We start from the raw sequence: 22,513 nt of genomic DNA, 5'->3' as shown, positions 1-22,513 counted from the left end.
AGTATGTTAAGTGTGGCAGTGTTCTAAGGATCGTGCCTCTTCTTTTTGAGGGATTTACACATGTAATGCATTAGAATTGAAATATAATAATATTCCCTTCATTAAAAATACCTGTTATCTCATCTGTGGTAGCTGCAGATCCACATGCAATTTTAATAACAGTTGTAAAATTTCATCTGTGTCAGTCCGTGTTTAATTTTGCATTTTTTCCCCTTGGGATAAGCATGACCTTTCTGTTTCTTTTTTCCTGCCGTTACACCTGATGAGCACTCAGCGTCCCTTCCCCCTCCACTCCTACCCTACACTGTGATTTGGTCAGCCAGTGAGAACATAGTTTCCCATCAGTTTTGTGCATGCAGGTTACTGCAGCAATGACAACTTGTAATATACTGTTGCTGATTTCTTCTGTTGTTGCTTCTTTTGAGGAAATTGTCAACAGTACCTTATAAGATTTGCCATTGATGGTATGTGGGTTTTAGCAATATGCGTAACAAATGCTGATTTTAACTTGATTTTTCTTTTTCTGCCCTGCAATACCTGTTTCTTCATTTATATTAACTGAATCATCTTTCTTCATTTTTCTTTGTCATAACAGCTGACTCCATATTTATCTTGTAACTTTATCTAGTGATATCTTGGCTGGCTGCAAGTGGTTGTGACTAAGTAAGAATCAAATTCATGTAAATAATTTTAGTAGAACTTAAAAGTTAGTAGTATTTTTAAAAGAAAAACAATTACATTCCATCCCATAAATTGTAGAGCTTTGCATGTGTTAATACTAGCTACCAATATTTTAAGGAATATATAAACCCATTACTCATTCCATCATAGCCTGTGACAATTTGCCATATGCGGTGGTTGTCTCTGTTGGGTTGAATGTGTGGGGAGCTGCAAAAGTGTAGAGGATGACAGTATTGATTACATTTATAGACTGGGGCTTGTTTCCTCTGCAGACTGCTGAAGATTGTGGTATTTAGTGTAAATAGTGGCACAGGGAAAAATAGGCACATCATTAGTTAATTGAAATGCAGTGTGCATCTGAAGAAAGGTGTTCAGGGAAGTTTTCCCGTTCTTATGTTAAATATAATTGCAAATGAAAAGCTCCCTAAGCTTCTGTAAAACATTAGAAAATGTATTTACTTACTAATTGTTGTTAAAGTAATGCTGAATTTAGGCCAGTGTGAAATACTTTCAATTTAGTATTCTAAATCATTCTAAGGCTCCAATTTCTATAATTCCATTTTTTTCATGTGGCAATGGTAATTTCTTTTTTTTTTTTTTTTTTGTTCTAAAATACTTTAGAGCCTAAATATTTTGGGTTCCTAAAGGACAGTCTGTTACTCATTCTGATTATACTGAAAAACAATTACCTCAATTTCAACTTCTGAGAAATTGAATTTTTGAAATTTTTTTTCCCTCCAAGGAAAGGGTTAAATTTTTTTATCTGGAATAATGCTTGCTCCGTGAAGCGCTTCACTGACTTCAATGAAAGCTCTTGTAAACAGAGATTTAAGGCATGTGAACAAAATTTGGCATTTATTTTTACAATTTTGGAGGAGTATGTGTAATGATGAAAAAAAAGAAAGAAAATTGTAGAATCTATACTTGAAAATCAACAAAGGTGTGTGAAATGAATGCTGATAAAGTGCCAGTGCCAGAAGCCAAAGCATAATTAAAAGCAGAAGCAAAATCTGATTTAGCAGTCCAACTTTAAAAGGGTCGTTAATTTGTTTTTAAACTTTTCCTCTAATCTTTTCTCACAACATGTTAAGTATGTAATTTTGAAATATCACAGGAAGAACTTAAATCTAGTAGGTGTTACAGAATTGTGTGTTAATGAACTTTGTGGTATAAGGAATCCTTGGACAACTCAGATGAAAGCTGAGTGTTCTCACTAGGGCTAAACCTCCTCATAGTTTCTGGTGTTTACCTCACAGATGCATCAGCATAAGTTCTCTGAATTTTGCATGCTGTGAGGACAACTGTGCATAGATGTGGTTAAATTGAAAGCTAAATTTGTAATTATCTAATTAATCTAACTTTCAATTAAAGTATGGAGCCACCTTTACTTTTGTTTCTTTTCTCTGGCTGTTCTTGTGTGCTTTGCATGAAACATCTATTTCCTAGTCTGTTACCCCAAACATGTTTTGTTGTATCACAAAACAGATGGGAATGTACTCTAAATGAAAAATCATTTCTAACAATGAACAGAATGCATACCTAAGCTTTCCTGTTCTGAATTTATTCAGTGTGTTTATTTACAAGTGATTCTGTATTTGTCTTAAAAAGAATAATAATATTAATTTATGATAAGATGATTTGATGCCAGTTTGCAGTGTAACATATGCTTGTGACTTCCTCAAATTATCTGGCTTTGTAGCTCAGACTAAAATTGAAGTCGAAAGGGACACATAGCATTTCCATAAGAATCAATATGATTGTTCAGATTATAAAAACTGCAGCTGTTCCAGCTGATGCTTTTGTCATACAAATTAGGTATATTTTAACCTGGTAAAGTGAAATGAGATGTAATTTGGCATTTTAATTGTTTGGCGTTTTTTTTAGTATCAGCATAACCTCACCCATTCCAGTCTCCTGTAGAAAGTCTTCATTTAGAGCTGATGAAGAAGTAAAGTTAGACTTCAGTTTGCTTCTTCTTAGTGAGATATGCAAACTTTATTCTTATATTCTACACAGTAATATTGGAGGGAAATCACAAGGTGAATGCAATGGATTGCTTCATTAATCTTGTTCCTGTCAGTCATTCATTGGGACTTCAGCCTGTCCCTGGTCTCTTTTCATGTAGTAGTGTCTGATATAAATGTAATTGCTTTCCTGTGGCACAAAACTGATCGAGGATGACTGGTTCTTTCCTGGCTGCTCTGATCCAGCCATAGTCTCAGGGCAACAGGAGCTGGAGGAGGAACTGACCACAGTTCAAGGAATGGGCAGGCTGCAGCAGGCAAGAAGAAAAAGCAATCAGACCAGCAGGAAGCTTCAGGTGGGTTAAGAGAGATAAGAATTTGTTTTTACCTGTAGGTTAATAAAAATAGGGAAGTACTATTATTTGTATGGTGCTTTACACTTAAAAACATTAAGGGCTTAAGAACTTAGATTAGTTATCTAACTGTAAATTTGGTGAATTTAATGGTTTATGTAGCCACAAGATGAGAAATTCCAATGGCATCACACCTCTCTTTTCCTTGAGTAATGAGTCTAGTTAATTTTACACTGAAAAATAATGAGCTTTGCTCTGGAGTAATTCACATGCTTGAGGCTATGTGCACGCTTAATATGTTAAGGCTGTTTTTGGTTTAGATACAATCCTTACAAATCTCTTTGTTGATGGAGCTTGACTGAATAATTAGTAAGTACTGGCAGTTCATTCAGATATACTTCTGGGTAGCTGGTGCTGTGACTTGCACAGAAAAAAGCTAATTTTTTGTACGAATTAGGATGTCATCGTCACATTAATATACCATTCGAAGAGTAATTTTATGTTTAGTTAACTCTGATCCTTTATCCTGAGATTCAGAGAATCTTATTAACTGTAGAAATCGGGGACCAATTAAGTTATCCAAACTTAGTTACCCATGGGCCTTTCAGATGCCTGAGGGTGCCTTCAGGGGCTTGGCAGATACCACAAAACCTGTGGGAGGCTTGGCTATTCTGGAACTAACAGCTGGTAGCTGGGCAGGTTACTCTAGTGTCCACAGTGATCCCATATACTTACATTTAGGCACCTGAATCGCTTGTTGAATTTTAGGTCTTTTAATTGAAACTATGCTTTTAATGGCAGAATATGTATTTTATCCGTGCTTCATTTTTTTTCTTTAATTTACGCTTCATCTCATGTTTTGTGTATAGGAAGAATACAACTTTGATAGAAAACAATGCTTTCAGGAGTTGAACGTCACCTTGGATAGCACTGATTCAGCTGAAGGAGAAAATATGGGAGGTTGGTGGCCAGAGTACACTTCATCTAATGCAGGTGTGATAGCAACTAGACAGTTTATTAAAGCATGCACAGCATCTGTATTTTGTGTCTATTTTTGTTTTCAAATTTAACTAACAACCCATTTGTGGTGTATTCTAATCTTTGTTGAATTTTTTTGGCTTGCGTTTTCTTCCTTTTCATTTTAAAGCATGTGCGTGCTGGATGAACTGCCTAGTTTTGGTTCAGAAGTAGAATTTAAGTATGACTAAACACTGGAATTGATTGAGCCTTGGTGCCCATGAAATACCCTGTGTGGCAAGATCATATTTTTTTTAAGTTATGAGTCTTGTTCCTGTGAATGTGTTTCCTATCTATATAACAGTTATGTTGCAAAACAAAATTGCATTCCATTGCTGTATGCTTTTGATTTAAAAGTCAAATTCTTATTTTTTTTAATGCTGATGGGTTTATATTGGTGGTAAAAGCGGCAAATACATCTTTTTGTTAAAATGGAATAGACTCACTTGCAAATTTTGATACAGACCAGTTTATTAATAATTGCTTAAGATCTGATTCTGCAAGTACGTGATTAAGTTGTGAATACAGTTACATAAGCCACACGATTGTTTCAGCCACGATACTGTTTAAAATATTCCTGCCAGGTTCTCTTGAGTTCTTGAGCTATGCTTGGGTTTTCAATAGTGAAGGATAATTCTGCTATCTAATTCTTGGAAATGCAGCACCTCAGGCATTTCCATGGGAAATGGCTGAGATCTGATTGTGCCCGGTGCTGATGAGAATTGTGAATAAAAAGCTGAAACCATTTCTAGACTTCAGGAATTCTAGTAGGCCTTTCTTGAAATAAAAATTTTCTTTTTTGGCTTGAGTAGGTTTACGGAGTGTGGTTGAAGAGTTGGAATTGGAAAGAAATCAACTCCAGGAACAAATTCTTTTTCTAGAAGAGCGTTGCCAGGATTTGGAAGATAGGGTGCAGCTCCAAGGTAGAATGGAGGCTCTTCAGGTGAGCTTTTGTAGGTGTGTAAAACCTGATAGCATGAGAGAATCAATTTAATCTCTGTTTATATTCTTACACTCATAGCCTACAGTAAGACAAAAGTGTCAATTTGTAGCTAGCAAAAACTGTCTAAAACCTACTTTATACTTCATAATTGTGTTGGCAGAAAGTGTATACATACTATGTTATGCTCTGAAGTTGAAGCTTGTCACTTCTGTTCAGCATATGGAGAAACTTGTTTAGAAGGAACCTTTGTTACTTGTTTTAGAAACAGAGTGAAAGGCAACATGATTTTAATTATGCTTTGTAGAGGACCTTTGTCAGGAGGTCCAGGATTAGATTTTGTTACTATGGGCATAAGTCTCCCTCTTCTTACATCCCTCAAGTTTCTTTTCTATAAATGCGTGTGTATTATTTTTTTAATGTTTATGTGCACACACACAAACATTTATAGAAAAGAAACTCTGTAAATACAGAAAAATAATTAATAAATTTGTCTTTATTTATAGGTATACAATCTAACCCCCAGATATTAATTTGATATCTATTAATAGTGTAAAATTATTCAATGAAGGCCCCTAAAGGAACAGTAAAGTAACTAGGTATCAGAAAAGTTATTTTTAATAGTGCCTGACTGACAAGTTGCTGTGTTTGATAATTTGTAAACCTTATTTTCACTAAATGACACAACTGATCTCTTAGTCAAACACTTTCAGGCTTGGTGCATTACTCATAGTTCTTTTTCTGTTAAGTTGCACATATATAAAAAACAATTACTGATTTTAAGATGAAAGACAACCTTGTATTTATTATTACTTGAGAATCTTGTAACAAAGCCTTTCAATACAGGTAACGTTTGGTGTAGATGAAGAAGGGCAGCTATTGAGGGCGGTACAGGTGTGTTCTGCCTCCTCCAGAACGCTAGCTTATTTTCATTAGCAGTGACAGGTTTGCCACGTTTGTCCTATTTGCTGTTGGTTCTGGATATGTGTTCTGCTTCTGGTTCTTGGTTGCTGTTGTCAGATTTATTTTTTTTTTAATTGTGGTTTTATTTTTGAATTGGTGCAGTGGATCTGGTTAGAGTAGGAGATTTGTACTGTGTTTAAAAAAAAAAACAAACCCAACGAAAAACTGTGTGAATGAAGCTTGCTTCCTTTTTCTTTTCTCCACCGTCCCCCTTATGCAGGTTTTTGCATCTTCAATCTGAAAAAAATAAGCAAAAAAATTTGCAAGCTTGGTACTGTCTTCAAACCAATGAGGACAGTATTTTCCAAAGCAGTAGCTTCCCCTGTTAAGATTAAGTAAGCTGCCTTAACACAGTAAGAGTGTGTGTGTTGCTTTGAGTATGCAGCAATCATCCTTGAGTTCATGCTGTCATAGCATTGCTGAAGGAGGTATTTCTGAAGGGTGGATTGTGTCGATTTGAACTAATATGACATCTGAACCTGTGGTATTAATGTTGTATTTTTGCACTGATATCTGCTAAACCGCTAGAAAAACAGTCTCTTGTTGCTGTGTGGGATGTAAATCTCCTGAAGAGTCTGATTTTCATCTCCAGTTATCTTATGCTATTCTGGGTGTTTATATGTGATAATGCTCTTCATTATTGTTTTGCTGCAGAATGAAAATGAACGTTTGCAAACTCAACTCACCCAATTACGCAACCAACAAATGCGAGATGCAGAAAAGCATCAAATTCTGATCTCTGGCTTGAATGAGCAGCTTAAAGGGTAAAATAAATGTTCTTTACAACTCTGTACAGGATTAGCTTTCTTTGTTTTAAGCTTAAACTTTTGAGAAGTAAAATCTCCTAAAACACCTGGAAAAGAGTTACTTGATTCCTGCTTCTGCTTGCAATAATGTTATTTTTATATGTGGAAGTTTAAATGGAAAGTGTAAAAAATAATTATTCTTTTAAGAAATTAGTTAGGGGCTAGTAAGTCTAGAAAGCTTAAAGCAAGCTTTGTTGTCAAAATGTCTAAATTTGTTATTTTCTCTTTAGATTAAGTGACAGAAATAGCTTCCTTGAAAATTCACTTGGAGAAAAAGAACAAAAACTGTTAAGCACAACAGAAAAACTGGAACAAATTGAAACTTTGAGGAAACTGCTTCAAGAAAAGGATCTTCTGAACAAAGAGCTTGGTGAAAAGTTCGTGCATACTGAGCAAAAAGTAAGTTAAAGTTATCATTAAATAGTATTTAATTTATTAGGACTGGTGAGCGTTAGCTCTAACTTTCTATTTGTGGCCCAGCAGCAATATCGCTTTTTCCCCTCTCTGAATGTTTTTACTCTCTTTACAGTTTTGTTCACTTCATGTAATTGCTTTGCTTTAAGTTGGATGTATGGATTTCTTAGACCAAACACAGAGCTTTGCATGGAAATACTTGTTTTTTCAGGGTGATAAGTTGCCCTTGTTTATTAATTCCAAAGTTTAAACTCCATTCTTGTATAAACTGAATATTAAATATCACAATTTTAATATAATTCTATATATTTCTATTACATTGACTTTTATTTTCAATACTAAGCTGAATGAAGCCTTAAAGAAATGCAGTGTGTATGAAGTGGAGAACACTGAGCAGAAAACAGTCATCGGTGATCTAACAGAGAAAGTTGCTACACTGAAGGAAAAGGTAACTCATGAAAATAAGAAAATAATTTTTATGTTCTTTTGATGTGGCCCATTTAAATGTCATCAAAACAACAGCATTAGCTGCTTAAAATTTCATACCCTAAACTTTCTATATACTAAAACATTCTAAAGAATAACATGGTTATCTTGCGACTGTATGGTTGGGTAAAGATTGGTTACCTTAGATACTCATTCTGCCTGTGGAGTGTACCTTCCATTCTCCCTCTAACGTATGTTTGAAGTATTCTTCTAACATTATTTTCTTGATGTTTAGACTTTGAAACAAGATGGCGTGGTAGAGTCGATGCAGCTGGATCTGGATCAGACAAATGAAGAGCTTGATAAATTGAATACAAGCCATTTAGAGGAAAGATCTCAACTTATTCAAGATCTCCAGAAACGTGAAAGAGAAATTGATAATCTTAAAGAAGCACTGGCAGAAAAAGACAGGGAGGTGTCTGTTCTATCTTTGAATATGACAGAATATTCTGAACAGGTTCTCATCCTGAAGCGTCAAGTGCAATGCAAAGAAGAGGAAATACGAGGGATGGAAGAGGCTTTATCAAAGGCTGAAAGGGAAACTCATCTGCTGAAAGAAGTACAAACAGCTGATGTAAGAGATGCAAGTGTGAAGATATCTGTTCTTTCTGAGGAGAGTAATACAATGAGACTAGAAGTAGAAAGACTTAGAGTTGAGAATGAAGCTAAAACCAAAGAAAATGAGGAATTAATAAGACAAAGCAGTGAGAACAGCATTACAATTAAGGATCTCCGTTCTGAAATCAAGGCCAGCAGTGTCGCATACAATAACAAACTTGCGGAGTGTGAGTCACAAATTACTTTGCTGAAAGAACAAATTAGTAAATCATCTGAAAAGCTACAAGAAACTGAGGATAAACAGAGAAAAGAATCTGAATATTTGAAATCTCAGCTTGAGGAAAACAATACTCTAAAGGAAAAATGGAACAGTTTGCTTAAAGAGAAAGAGAGTAAAGCACAGACACTTGAAAATGAGTTAAAATCAATTAAAGATTCATACAACAGACTGGTTTTGGAAACTGCTAAAAAAGATGAAAAGTTGGCTGAGTTATCTAGGCAGCTTATAGAACATACTGAACAACAGGAAACAATTAAAAAAGAATTACTAGAGAAACAAGAGTTCATTATTTCATTAGAGCAGAAGCTTGGGGTTTTGGAGCAGCAAAATGAAGAGACTAAACTTAAATTAACTGGGGATCTGGAAGCCAAAGAGACATGTTGCAAAGAACTTAATAACCAATTAAATGAAATACGTAAACAAATTAACAAACTGGAAATAGAGACACGGGAGAAAGATTCAGCTAATAAGCAATTGCAGGTGGATCTTGAAGGGAAGGAAGAAAAACTGGCAGAGCAAATAAAAGCAAATGAATACCTGAAAAAAAGTATGGACACACTGGAAAAAGAGAAGGAAAAGATAATCAGTGAAAATGAGAATTTGTCCAGACTCTTGGATGTAAAAGAGTGTGAATTGTTAAAAAAAATCCAGGCTGTGGCAGAAATAGAGAATAAGTTATCTGTTAGCACTGCTGAGTACGAAAAAACTCTTTCGGTACTAAATTGTGATAAAAACACTCTGGCAAAAGAGATTGAACAACTTTCAGTACTTGCCAAGCAAAAAGAAAATTCAGTTGCAGAACAGCTGCAGGAGAAAACAAAGGCATGTAATGTGCTAGCTGATCAGTTGTTTGAAAGCAAGGAACAGACACAACAGTTGCATGAACAAATGCAATCACTTCTCATTCAGCTGAATGATGCTAGAGAAAAAGAAAGAAAGAAAGAAGAAATGTTAAATAATAAGTTATCCGACTGCAGTAGCCTAATCCAAGAGCTCAGCCATAGTGAGGAGAAGAATTTACTACTGCAAGAGCAAATTCAAAGCCTAACTTTGGATTTTGAAGTGGCGAACAGGTCTCTAGAAGAGAAAATCCTTCAAAATGATTCATTACATAAGGAAATGGAAGAGAGTAAGCTTTGTATTGTAAACTTGCAGGATGAAATTAAAAATCTTAAAGATGAAAAAACAAAGTTATCTCAGTTGGTAGAGGAAAGAGACCTGACTGTAAGAAGTCAGAGTTCAGAACTGGAAAAGTTTCGTAGGCAACTTTCTGAAAAAGTGGAAGAAAGTAATGTGTTAAATAATCAGCTACAGCTATTAAGCAAAGAAGTGGATGTGCTTAAGCATGAAAAGGAGGATTTTTCAAGCTTATTGAGTGAGAAGTCACGTGAATGTGAATTTCTTCAGTCAGAGTTGGTACAGCAACAGTCTGAAATTACTTCAATGAGGCAGCAAGCACACACAGCAGCTCTAGAAAATGAAAAATTGAAAGTAGACATTGAAGCAGTTATCGTTACGGTAATGAAAAAGTCAGACGAAGTAGCTGCTTTATCTTCACACTTGTCTCAACAAAGTCATAATATTTTAGCTCTGAAGGACCAAATTGACGGCCTGTTGATTGAAAAAGAAAACTTAAAAATTGCCTTTGAAGAGAAAGAAATTCTCCTTTCTGAAAAGGAGGCTTTGATTCAGCAAATGAAGGATAGTAAAATGGCAGGAGAAGGGCAATATATGCAAATCATTTCAGATTTGCAAAACCAGATACAGGCTCTAAGTTCTGAAACCAGCCAGCTTAGACATGCAATGCAGGAAAAAGAAAATGAATTTAAGAGGCAAGCCCAAGAATTAAAGTTACTAAAAGATAAATCTGAAGAGTCTGATGTACTTAGGGTTCAACTGTCTGAGAATATGGAGGTTATTTCTGACCTTCAGTATCAGCTTAGAAATGTGACAGAAAAATCATCCCAGTTGAATGATTCAATTATACAGAAAGATGAATCTTTAAAACAAAAGTTAGATGAATGCATCAGTTTAAAAACACAGCTTTCTGAGGTACAGGAGTCTTTTGTTTTACAGGGGAAACAGTCTGAGCTTTTAGCCTCTGAAGCAGAACAATTAAAAGTACTTGTTTCAGAAAAAGAATTGACCATCAACAATATTTCATTATTCAGTGAGAATTTAAAGATGCAGCTTCAGGAGAAAGTGAATGAATGTGAGGTCTTAAAGAAACAGGTGGTAGAGCTGGAGGAAGTGAAAGTGAATTTACAAAAAGAAATACAACATCAGAAGAATGTAATAACTGAAATGGACCAGTCCTTATCAGAAAAGGAATCATCTCTTACAGAAAATAAAAGTCTCCTCAAAACTCTGAAGGAGAAAGCAAGGAAAGATGAAGAGAAGGCAAATTTAATTTCTGAGCTCCAAAGTCAGGTACAGGAACTAACACAAGAACTACAAAAATCTAAAGGACTAGTCTGTGAGAAAGAAAATGCCTTTTTATCTCTTCAGGAGAAAATTGAAGCGCAGTATGAACTAAGAACCAAGTTGAATGCAGCTCTTGAGAAAAAAGAAGAAGTTATTGCCGGACTGCTTAATTCCATAAAGGAGAAAGATACCAGTATACAGGTGGCAGATAGCAAAGTTAATGTTCTTTCTAGTGAGATTGAGGTTCTCAGAGAAAAATCAGAAAAAAGTGCTACAGCCATGGGAAACCTTACTAAGGAATTTCAGGAAAAGAACGAGGAGCTTGATAGTAATCAGAAGAAAATTGATTCTTTGATTGTTGAACTTGACTCTCTTAAAAAGGAACACCAAAAAGCGCTAGACCAAATAAGTACATGGGGAGAAGAACTACAGCAAAAAGAATTGGCTGTGGAGTCTCTGCGTGTGAAGTGCACGGAACAGGCAGATAACATAGCCTGTTTAGAGTTAGAGTTGAACAATGTAAATTCCAAATCATCTCAAGACTGCCATGACAGTGCACTTCTAATAGGTAGTCTGCAGAGTCAGGTAGAGTCTTTAGAGAAAGAGAGAAAGCTGTTACGAGAAGACGCTGATAAACTGAAGGCTGAAAACACACAACTTACTGCATCTCAAAATAGTTTGCAGGAGAAATTGGAAGAGCTCAGAGAAGTCAATGAAAAACTAGAATCCAGCGAGAATTACTCCAGAATGCAGATAGATGCTGTCAAACTGCAGATGAAGACTGAAAAAGAGAAGTTACAGATGCAGGTTAGTGAGAAGGGTGAAGAACTGGCTAAATTAGAACTTAAATTTGAAACTCTAGAACAAAGTCTGCTTGAGTCAGAAAAGAAATGGGTGACAGAACTTGATAGGGCAGCTTTACAAAATAATAGTCTTACTGAGCAATTGAGCAGTTTAGAAAGTGAAATGAAATCGAAGGATAGCAAAATCCAGTCTTTGCAGCAAGAGCTGGATCTTATGAAAGAGGAGTTAACTCAAAGCTTATCTCCATTGCTTGGTAGTAGGCTTTTATGTAAAGAAAAGAAGGCACAGACTTCACATTCTGAACTGCAGCTAACTGATAGTAAAATTCAGTTGGAAAAATTCTCCACTCTCATAACCACAATTTTGAGCAAAGAAACAGAAGGAGAACAATTGGAATTGATGCTTTTAGAAAAACAGAAGGAAATAGATGCCATGAAAGATGAACTAAAAAGCATGCAGTCACTGGAGAAGCAGAAAGAGTTGCTGCAGAATGATATTGAAAAGATGAAGGGCAAATACAAATCTGAAATTGAATGTCTGTCAAAAGAAATGGTCACAATCAAAGAAACGTTATGTAAACAACAGTCTCTCTTGCAAGAACGAGAAGAGTCTTTTGCAGAAGTAAATAAGCAGGCTGAATTTCTTCAAGACAAGCTAAATAAATCAGAAGAAATAATAAGAAACAGTCAAGAAAAACTGCGTGTTGAAGGTAAAAACGTAGCAAGTCTCCTTGAAGAAATGGGAAAAAAAGATCAACTCATTGAAAACCTAACTTCCCAGGTAAATCAGCAGAAGAATTTAATTTCTGGTCTGAGTCAGCAACTGAAAGAAAAGGACTGTTCTGTTACCCAGGTCATGGAATCATTGTCTAATGAAATGCTGAATTTTTCTGAAGAGAGAAATATGTTAAATACCAAACTGCATGACCTTGAAGTTGTTCATAATAGCTCTGTAGGAGAGCTGAACCGAGTATTGCGGGAACTTGAGGACTGTAAGAAAGAACTGGAAAACAGTCAGGTCGCATTAAGCCATAGAGAAGCTGTGTTTAAAGATTTAATAAATGAAAAAGAGGAGATGCAGTCTAATCTTGAGAAAATGAGCAAGGAAAAAGAGAGTCTGAAAAAGAAACTTCAAGCAGCATTGATAATAAGAAGAGATCTAATGCAAAAAGTTGGAAAACTGGAGAAGAGTGGTCAGGAAGAAATAGAAAAGGAGCAAAAAAAAGCTGAGGAGCTGCTGAAAGAAGTTAATGAATTAACAGACAAGCTGAAACTAGTTAAAGTACAAAATAAAGATTTTGAGTCTCATCTTGGAACTTTGAAGCAACAACTTTTAGAAAAAGATGCCAAAATAAGTGATTTGACTGAAATTTTGTCTTCAAAAGCTTCTTATTTAGAGGAACTTCAGGGCAGTATTGCAGAACTAAATTATGTCATTGCTGAAAAACAAAATATATGTGAGCAGAACCTAAAATTGTTAGAGGAAAAGGACTGCATGCTTGCTCATATGCAATCTCTGCTTGATGAAAAAGCAAGTGCATATGAAAAGGAACATTCTCAGCTGCTCTTAGCTCTTGAAAAGGTAAAGTCTGGAGTGAAGAAGGAAGAATTGTTGAAAAGTTCCAGTTCAGAAGAGCCTGTTTTAAGTGCTGGGGACAAGAAGAAATGTCTGGACCCTGACAATGACATTAATATGAAACGATTAGAAAAAGAAAAAGAAGCCTTGCAGAGGGAGCTTTTGGTCAGGAACGAATATATACAAACATTTCAGAAAGAAAGGGAAGAGCACACTAAATTTGCAGCAGATTTTCATGAGCAAAAAAAACACCTTGAGCAACTCAAACAAGAACATAAAAGACTTTGGGAAGTTCTTCAAACCAAATGTAAAGACCTTGACTTCAGTCAGTTAGAGTACTGCTTAGGGAAGGAGCTGATTTCACCTAGGGCAGTACTGGGGGAAGAACCAGTTGACCTAAGGAATCTGGAGTCAGACAAACCAAGGAGCAAGGTTCAGGTTGCATCTTTAATAGAGTCCGAAAACATGGTCGCTTCAGTGGCAAGTAAAGACACTGAGTTAAAAGAACTAAGAAGTAATTATGCAAAACTTCAGGAGGAAACAGAAATGTTAAAGAATGAGTTGAGAAAAATATCAGTTGAATTTGGTGAAGAAAGAGGAGAAACAGTCAACTTAAACTCTTTGAGACAGCAGGAGCAGTACCAGGAGCAATATAAGGGCAGCTTCTTGGAGGACATAAAGCAGCTACATCAAAAGCTGAAAGCTTATGAGGCTGAAGCTGTAGATGTTAAGATGGCGTTTGAACTTGTGAATAATGAGAAAGAAGCACTTATTAAAAAAAGTGAAGAAGATTACAAGATGAGCCAGGAGAAACTGCAGAGATTGAGAACTGAAGCTATGAAGGAGTTTGCAGAAAAGAATGAGGAAATAGAAGCATTGCGTTGTGCACTTACGGATTTCAAAGATAAACTTCATCAGGAAAAGGAATTATTAAACAAAGCTATAAAGGAGGGCCAAGAAGAAGCCCACCATTACAAAACAGCATTTGAAGAAATGAAAAGTGAAAAAGAGAAACTTCTCAGTTGTTTAGAAAATTCAAATTTGGAACTAGTTAATATGAAAAAAGAGGTAAAACATTTCAGTGAAGAAAACAAAAAACTTGTGACAGAGCTGTGTATGCTACGTGAGAAGACTGAGATGAGTAGACCTGTGGTGTCGTGTAAAGAGCTTAAGGAAGGAAATGATACTGAAAAAGAACTGGGAGAGTTTTGTTCAGAAACTAATTCCCTTCAAGGGACGTTACAAGGTAAAGACACCTGTTTTCAACTGTCAGAGACTGATTACTCCAGGAAGCCTAAACTGAGAGAAGCAACAGAATGTCAAATCCAGAAACAAACGCAAATGATTGAAGAGCCACCGGCAAAAACTGCAAATGTAAATGATACTAAACCACAAGAGCAAAGAACTACAGCAGAAGATAAGTCCAGAGAGCGCCTTCAAAGAAAATTACAGGCAGCTTTAATATCACGTAAAGAAGCCCTGAGAGAAAATAAATGTCTAAAAGACCAGATTGATAAGTTGATGTTGGAAAGAGAAGAACTGGTGAACAAAACAGGGATGCTTGAACACTTGCTAGAGCTTGGTAGAGAAAAACAACGTTCAGGTTCTGTTTTTCCATTATCTGAAGAGGAGAGCCTTGTTTCTGAAAATGCTAGACTGCTGACCGAAAACGAAAACCTCACTGCGGCATGTGAAAGTCTTAAATCCACCATGGAGACTATAGTTCAGGAAAAAGAGGCCTTTTCTTTCCAACTGAATACTTTAAAAGATTCTCAGACAGTTGAATTAACAGGATGGAAAGCTAAACATAGTGAATTAAAGCAGGAGTATGAATCACTTCTTCAGGCATATGAGAATATCAGTAGTAAAATAGCAGATATGAGGCAAGTTATTGATCTCAGTAGGAAAGAGAAGCAAGAGGCTATTCAGAGGCTCAGGGAAGGAGAATCTGAGAAGGAGGCTCTTGAAAAGCATGTACAGGAACTCACTGATGAAAATGAGGTTATTAAGAATCAACTGAAACAACTTGGCGAATCCAAGAAAATCGAAGTTGACGAATTACAAAGTAAAGCAGAAAGGCAGATACGTGAGCAAGAGGCAAGGATGCAAGAACACCAGGATCGTCTTCGTGAGCTCACTGAACAGAATCATCAACTAATGGAGGAAAATGAGCAGCTGAAACAAACTTCTGAAAATTTAAAGCAGGCTTTAGAGAAAATTCAGAATGAGAATGATATCCTTCATAATAACATCACAGTAACTAAAGCAACTTTGGGAGAGCTGCAAGTTCAAATGGAAGTCTACCAAAATGATATGCAATCTAAAATCAGCAATGCGTTATGTGAGAATGAAGCATTGTTAAAGGACATTAATATGTTAAAGGATAAACTCTCTGAAAAAGAACAAGACATGCTTGTCCTGGAACAAGAAAGAAAATCAATTTCAGAAAAAGCAAAAGAAACTGAAAAATCTTTGGACCATAAAAATCATTGCCTAACAAAGCTGGACATGGAATGTAAAAGTCTCATGCAAGAAATTGTTAGTCTAAATGAAAAGGTTAAGATTTTAGAGGATGATAAGTGTCTCTTACAGGAAGAATTAGAAAATGTACAAGAAAGTTCTTACAAAGTAAAGAATGAGAGAGAATTTCTTGAGACTGAATTGCTTAATCATGTTAAAAAGGTTGATCATCTTACTGATAGAATGAAATCAGCACAGGTACAGAATAACTTGCTGTTACAGCAACTGGAAGAATTAAAGGCGGAAAAATCTAACATGGTTAGAGAAAAAGAACAACAGCAATTACATCTTGTCAAAATGTTTGAGGAGAAGGTGAAAAGTGCTCAGAGGGATAATAGTGGAAGTAAAAACAAAACAAAAGAATTGCAGGAACTCTTAAAGGAGAAACAGCAGGAGATCAACCATTTGCAAAAGGATTCAATAAAGTTCCAGGAGCTGATCCTGGATTTGGAAAGATCTGTGAAACTGTCACAGTCTAAAAGTGAGAAATTTGAAAAGGACTTAAGTAATACATCGGAAAAGCTTGCGAAGTCAAATGAAGAAATAGATCATCTCAAGGGGAAGCTTTCTTCACAGATGAAGTTGTTGGATCAGTCAAAGAGTGAAGCGGACAGGCTTACAGATGAGAATCTAAATTGGAGAGAAGAACTTAAGAAGAAAGAAGATGAGCTACAAATTCAAAAGAGACAATATGAGAGAGAATTGGAGTTTAATCTTCAACAATTAAAATCGGTTCACAGAAGAGATTTATTGAATCTAGAGGAAAGATGCAGTGCCCTTGAGAGAGAAAAAGATAGGGCAATTAGTGAGATTGACGGTTTGCAAGAAGAAGTTAGCATTAAGGACTCTCAAAACAAGAAACTTCAAGCAGATTTGAATGCAGCTTTGGCACGATTAGCTGCTTTTACAAAGTGTATGTCCTCTCTTCAGGATGACCGGGACAGGGTAATCACTGAAATGAAAACCTGGGAAATCCAGTTCAAAGAGGCCATCCAAACTAAAGAGAAACAGATAGAAGACAGTAATAAAAGAATAATGTCTTTACAAGATGAATTGAAAGACAAAATTACTCAGATTCAAGAACTGAATATCAAATATTCTGTGGTAGAGGAAACAAAGGATGAACTGTATTTGAAGCAAAAGTCTGTTGATACACAATGCTATGAAGAGCTCTGCAGAATAAAGGAAGAAAATAAATTTTTTTTAAACAGGCAGCAAGAACTGGAGAGTACTCTTCAGTCTAAAGAAGAAGCTTTGCAAGCACTCCGTAAGGAAAATGATTCTCTTAATCATCTCATAGAGAATAGTAAAAGTGCAGGAAGAGAGATAAAAGCTCTGGAAAGTAATTTTACAAGACAGGAACAAGAATTGCAACAGCTTCTAGCCGAGAAGGAAAAAATCAATGCTGAATTGCAAAAGCAGATTACTATTTCTGAGCAAATGAAGGTCATGCTAAATAATAAAGACAAAGAAATCTCCCTGCTCATTTCTTCAAAAGGTGATGAAATTTCTGACTATCTGAGTCAGGTACAGTCTCAACACAGAAAACAAATCAAAGAGTATGAACTTCAGTTAAGGTCTTTGCAGACAGAGAAACAACAATCTGAGGAGTCCTGTCAGAGGATGCAAAATGAATTGAGAAATCTGCAGATGAAAGCAGACAAAGCAGGTCAAGATAAGGCTGCAATTGCCAGTGAAATAGATGCCTTTAAAAAATCAATGTCATCTCTTCAGAATGATCGGGATGATCTTTTTTCTAAATACAAAGAGCTGGAACATCTTCACCAAGATGTCTTATATCAACGGGACAGTCTTATAATTGGCAATGCAAGTGAAAATAATGCTTTGAAACAAGAATTAAGGATACTTCTCAATCAGAGAGATGATCTTCATTCTGAAAACGCAATGCTAAGTGCACAGCTGATAAAGTATAGAGAAGACCTTAACCAAGTTTTATCTCTGAAAGACCATCAGCTGAAAGACTTACTCAAGCAGAAATTGGATTGTATTAAAAGCCTTGAACAAGAAAAATACAATCTTCAAAAACAAATGAAAGAAATGCAGCTTTCTGATGAACTGCAAAAGGATACTGCTGTATCTTTGAAACATGAAAATAAAAAATTAGCATGCAAAGTAAATGATTTAGAATCTTTAATTGCATCACTAAACAAAGAGAAACTTGTTTCTGAATCTGGAGAGAAACTGGTAACTAGTGGTAGTGTTCAGAAAAAAGAATGTGTGTCAGATGGACAGTATGGAGAAAACCTTCAGAAGAGAATTCAAGAACTCCAGAAATCAAGAGGTAGAAATACTAAGGATGCAGATGAGAAGTACAGTAAGACCCCTTTGACACCTGAACGTGGAGATGAGCCTCATGCTTTTGCAGAGAAGATGATACTAGAAGTTCAGTCTCAAAATAGCGAGCTGAGGTCCCAGAATGAGGCCTTTGGGAAAGCAATGACTGCTCTGCAAAATGACAGGGATAGGATAATAGAGGACTTAAAGGTACTTGAGAGCAAATACATATCCGAACTCAAGACTGAAAAAAAGAAAGGAGATGAACTTGAAGCTGAATTGGATGGCTTTAAATTACATCTTATCAGTATACTCAAAGAAAATTCTTTTCTGAATCAGGCTATTTTTGATGTTGCAGATAAAGTTACACTTGATCAGATTGCTGATGAAATTGAAAATCTTTGTAGGAAGTTAGTCAGTCGAGAGATGGAGTTTAGCAGGCTCTCATCTGAGTGTGGGAATTATGTTCACCAGATTGAAGCGTTTTCCAAGGCTATGGCCAGTCTTCAGGATGACCGAGACAAATTGCTACAGGAACTCAGCAATCAGAAGGTAACTTCCGAAATAAAACAGGGCACAGCTTCATTTCCCATTGCTTGCAACAGCATCAGTGAGATAAATTATTGTAAAAGTAATTTGGATATGCCTCAGCACATTAGGGAAACACTGGTAAGTTTTAATTAGCTGTATCACTTTGTAATTGTTTTCTTTATTCAGAGAATGCTTAGAGACACTATAGATTCTGAAGTTTAACTTTGTAAATTTTGTGAGTGCTAAGAAAACACTGTTCCTAGAGAAGGCATGCTTACAATTTTGGGAGTTTTATTTGCTCTTGTTAAACAGGAGCAAATGGGGAAGACCCATTATTCTGTTATTGGAATTCTAGCACTAATAAAACTTCACCTCTAAAGTTTTCGTTCCAGTTCACTAATCATGTTTATTAAACATAGGCTAAAGAAGGAGCCAGCCTTGCAGCTGTTGAAATATCAAAACTGAAGACCAAGGTTGATGAATTGGAGAAGGCATTACATCAAACAAAAGCCTTCCAAGCAGAAACTGAGAGAGAGATTGCATCCTACCAGAATGAGCTTGCTGGATTAAGGTATAAATGTTAAATAGTACGTGTGGCTTTTGTGTAGAATTCTTCACAACCTGAGATAAAACTGACACAAAACCAAAATTATATGTTGTTTAGCAGGAAGTAGGATAAGAGTATGTCTAGAATGTGCAAGATCAACTTCCACAGGTTGTCTTTGTGGTTATCCTACCTTTATGTAATGGTTTCTTGGTTTAAAAGAGTTTTAAAGTTTCAGACAATCTTAATTGACTATTTTCTGTTCTGTTGGTGGCTTAGATATATAGAACTACAGTTCAAGAATCTTATTTCAATGTTTGGTGTTATAGTCTCTTCTTAGAGTAATGATTGATATGGCTGAATGTTCCCCCCCCATCCCAGATCTCCTTTTTTTAAAAGATATCTGAGGTGTTACATGTTTGGCCCCAACTACATGTTGAAAATTAAAGTCATTTCACATTTCAGCATTGTTTTTGTAGATTCAAGAGTCCACTTCCACACTGTTCGCATCTTATGTCATCTGTGACAAATGAATAATGTGATCCTTTGGCCCTAGTTCTGTGAGTGGCTCATAGGGTCTGCTTCAGAGAAGGCAGTAGGCATTTTTAAGTGGTATTCAGTGGAGGCAGACCAAGGTTTGGTCATCTTAGACTAATGTTCTCAGTCAAGCTTTTAAACTTGCACAGTTGATTGAAGTGTGAAAGTATGCTATGATCTGTTCAGTGAAGATAATTTCGTTTGCATTTGAAGCCAGTAGGCAGTATCCTAGTGCCTTACTGTGTTTTATTGTCCGTAATGCAATTTCTAGGTCTCTAATTAAAGTCTGTATAAGATAATACCTGGTTTATACTAGAAGCTTTTTCAGGAGTGGGTGTAGATCAAAAGGCTAGCCCCACATTTATCTTTACAAATGTGAGCAAGTTAGCATGAAATATTCATACCTCATTCTAACTTGTAAACTTAACCAAGTGAACAGCATGGATAGCTGTTTCCATTCCCCCCCCCCCCCCCCCCCCCCCCAAACTTTAAAAACATACATTAAATTGAATTCCAAAGGATTTAATTTACTTTTATGGCCTTTGTGATATCGCCTTTGTATGATGACAGTTTCTGGAGATATGGCATGTTTATTTATTTCAGGCTTCTGAGTCCAGGGTATTCCTTTTCAAACGTGTGCTTGCAGTAGGGTAGGCTGGCTAGATTGAGCAGCGTGCTACACAGCTGAGACCTAGAGTTGCTTTGCTGCGCAACCTTATTCTTTCGGTAGCTGAACTATTTATTGCATTAACAGATGTTAGTATCTTGACAGCCAATGATCTCTCATCTTCAAGCTAACGAAGGAAATGGGATGTTACTACGTTCCAGGCTTTATTTTCTGATTTATTTTTTTTTTTTAGCAGACGTCTTTAAACTGAAGTATGTGTTGAGAATGTTCATATAGTGCTTCATATTTACATACAACTGTTAAAAAATTACCAGTTTATTTTAGAAATAACAGTTAAGTGCAGCTTTATCCTTTTCGTTGACTTGTATGTACTATATCATCATTTAACGTCTAGTCTAACGTTTTTTGCTTAGAATGGAAAAAACCCTCCTCCTCTCAGAGTCCCAGGCACTGCGAAATCAATGTCAAATCACAGTTGCTGAGAAAGACCGACAGATTGCAGAACTACAGAAGCTGCAACAAGACATGACTGTTAAGAAATCAGTCTCTGCTGGCAGCAATTACCCAGTCAAGGTAAACAAATGAAATGTAGTAGGAGGCACGAATCTACTTCCATCAGTTTATTGTATTAAATTTGCAGCCTGCTTCCCAAAAGAGAACTGTACAGCATATGGTAGTCAAGTATGGAAGGCTAATATTGAGCATGTGACCTGTATGTCAGCGTTGCCTGGGGTCAAGTCAGCAGATTAGAACTATTCCAAGCAAATGAGCCTACAGTTATTAAAATCACTTTTTAATGGAGTCTGATATATTGATCAACTTCTTCTAAAGGAATATGATGAGTTTGTCATGTGTTGATAAAATGACAAAAAACTTGCTGGTGTAGTGTATTTTAGTGTTTAAAAACATGGAGAGTACCTTCATAAAGAAATGAGATGGTTGTGAAGCAAAAGGTGAAGGTCATGAACCAATAATGGTTACAGATTCTTAGTCAAAAAGGAGTAACGACTTTCTGTGGTTGCACTGTAAAGTAGTGTTATTTGCTTGTTGTTGAGTTGCTACCATTAATAGATTAGTTAAGTAATCTTGTAGATAACTATCTTAGGTTAGTTAAATCCAGAATATAATAGGAAGAGGTTAAAAAAAAAAAGGGGGTTCAAACATGGTTCAACAGCAGATTGGGTGCTGATAAATAGCGACACATACTGGAAAGGGAAAAAAAGAACTAGTGCAATTTGCAGGTTTCTTAGTTAATTCTTTCAAATCGAGAAGAGGATAGGGAACTGTCAGGCAACTCGAGGGGAAATTCTTCTCATGTAGGAGCTGAGATGTGACAAGTCCATAAGTGGGAATACAATTCTGGCTTCTTGTGCCCATTTCATATCATTCATGAGTCTCTTACTATCACACTGTTATGGCACCAGTGTCATTACTTGTTCCTATTGTTGAAAAGCCAGTAGGATGCTGTACTATTACTTGTGGGATGCCAACAATGTATTTGTTGTCAGCAAGGCCTTGCATGCTTATTGACTTAATCACTTGCCAGACAGCGTGTACTACAGCTGTGTTCTACCAGGTTCTTTTTCTCTCAAGTTGGATCTGTCTCCCTCCCCCAGTTCAGTGATTATTGCACTTAAGTACAGAAGCATCGTGAGTTCTAGAGACATGAACCTTCTCTTAAAATCCAGTTTTAGAATTGGCTAGCTGATGCAGATTTTGTTGGGGGAACAGATAGATGAACATGATGACTTGCATATATCTTATTTTTACAAAGCCAGTCTTGGATGTTGCAGAAATTGTAAGAAGAGTGGCACAGAAAACATAATCCTTCAGTCTAAGTAATTTGTAGCATATTTAACCTCAGCTTCAGGGAAGTATTGCTTTGCAATACAAAAAAAGTTTCAGAGGAGGGAGCAGGAAAGCATGATACAGGAAAACTTCTAAGAAGAAAATTCAGAAAGGACTGGGATCACTTACGTTAGGAAGGAAGTAAATGAGAGGAAAAAAACCCCAACTTAATAGTGTGGTGGGATGTAAGTGAAATGAGAATCTACACTGTCACTTCTTGTAAACCCGGAACAGGGGACATTTGGTCACAAATACAAAACTAGTAAAAGGATGTGCTGTTTTACATAATGTGTACATTTTTTCAGATATGTTATGGCTGCCACCTGCTTGCAGGGACACAATTTT

At 36.2% G+C, this 22,513-nt stretch overlaps 1 protein-coding gene across 4 annotated transcripts in view; it reads left to right on the top strand.

Annotated features, from left to right (window-relative positions):
* The window catches only part of LOC101919211 (golgin subfamily B member 1), a 44,697-nt gene that overhangs the window by 15,606 nt on the left and 6,578 nt on the right, over window positions 1–22,513 (top strand). For 2 of the 4 annotated variants that reach the window (XM_055813437.1, XM_055813441.1), the window contains 9 exons: window positions 2,892–3,001; window positions 3,868–3,991; window positions 4,828–4,958; window positions 6,573–6,682; window positions 6,955–7,123; window positions 7,482–7,586; window positions 7,860–18,749; window positions 19,031–19,182; window positions 20,734–20,893. In XM_055813437.1, the coding sequence (XP_055669412.1) occupies window positions 2,892–3,001; window positions 3,868–3,991; window positions 4,828–4,958; window positions 6,573–6,682; window positions 6,955–7,123; window positions 7,482–7,586; window positions 7,860–18,749; window positions 19,031–19,182; window positions 20,734–20,893 (11,951 nt within the window). The remainder of the gene's footprint in view (window positions 1–2,891; window positions 3,002–3,867; window positions 3,992–4,827; window positions 4,959–6,572; window positions 6,683–6,954; window positions 7,124–7,481; window positions 7,587–7,859; window positions 18,750–19,030; window positions 19,183–20,733; window positions 20,894–22,513) is intronic. The other 2 variants (XM_055813438.1, XM_055813439.1) reach the window with 2 other exon arrangements.

This window comes from Falco peregrinus, chromosome 9, assembly GCF_023634155.1.
Source record: "Falco peregrinus isolate bFalPer1 chromosome 9, bFalPer1.pri, whole genome shotgun sequence".
In the NCBI taxonomy this organism is placed as follows: domain Eukaryota; kingdom Metazoa; phylum Chordata; class Aves; order Falconiformes; family Falconidae; genus Falco; species Falco peregrinus.
This window is presented reverse-complemented; position numbering and strand designations above follow the sequence as displayed.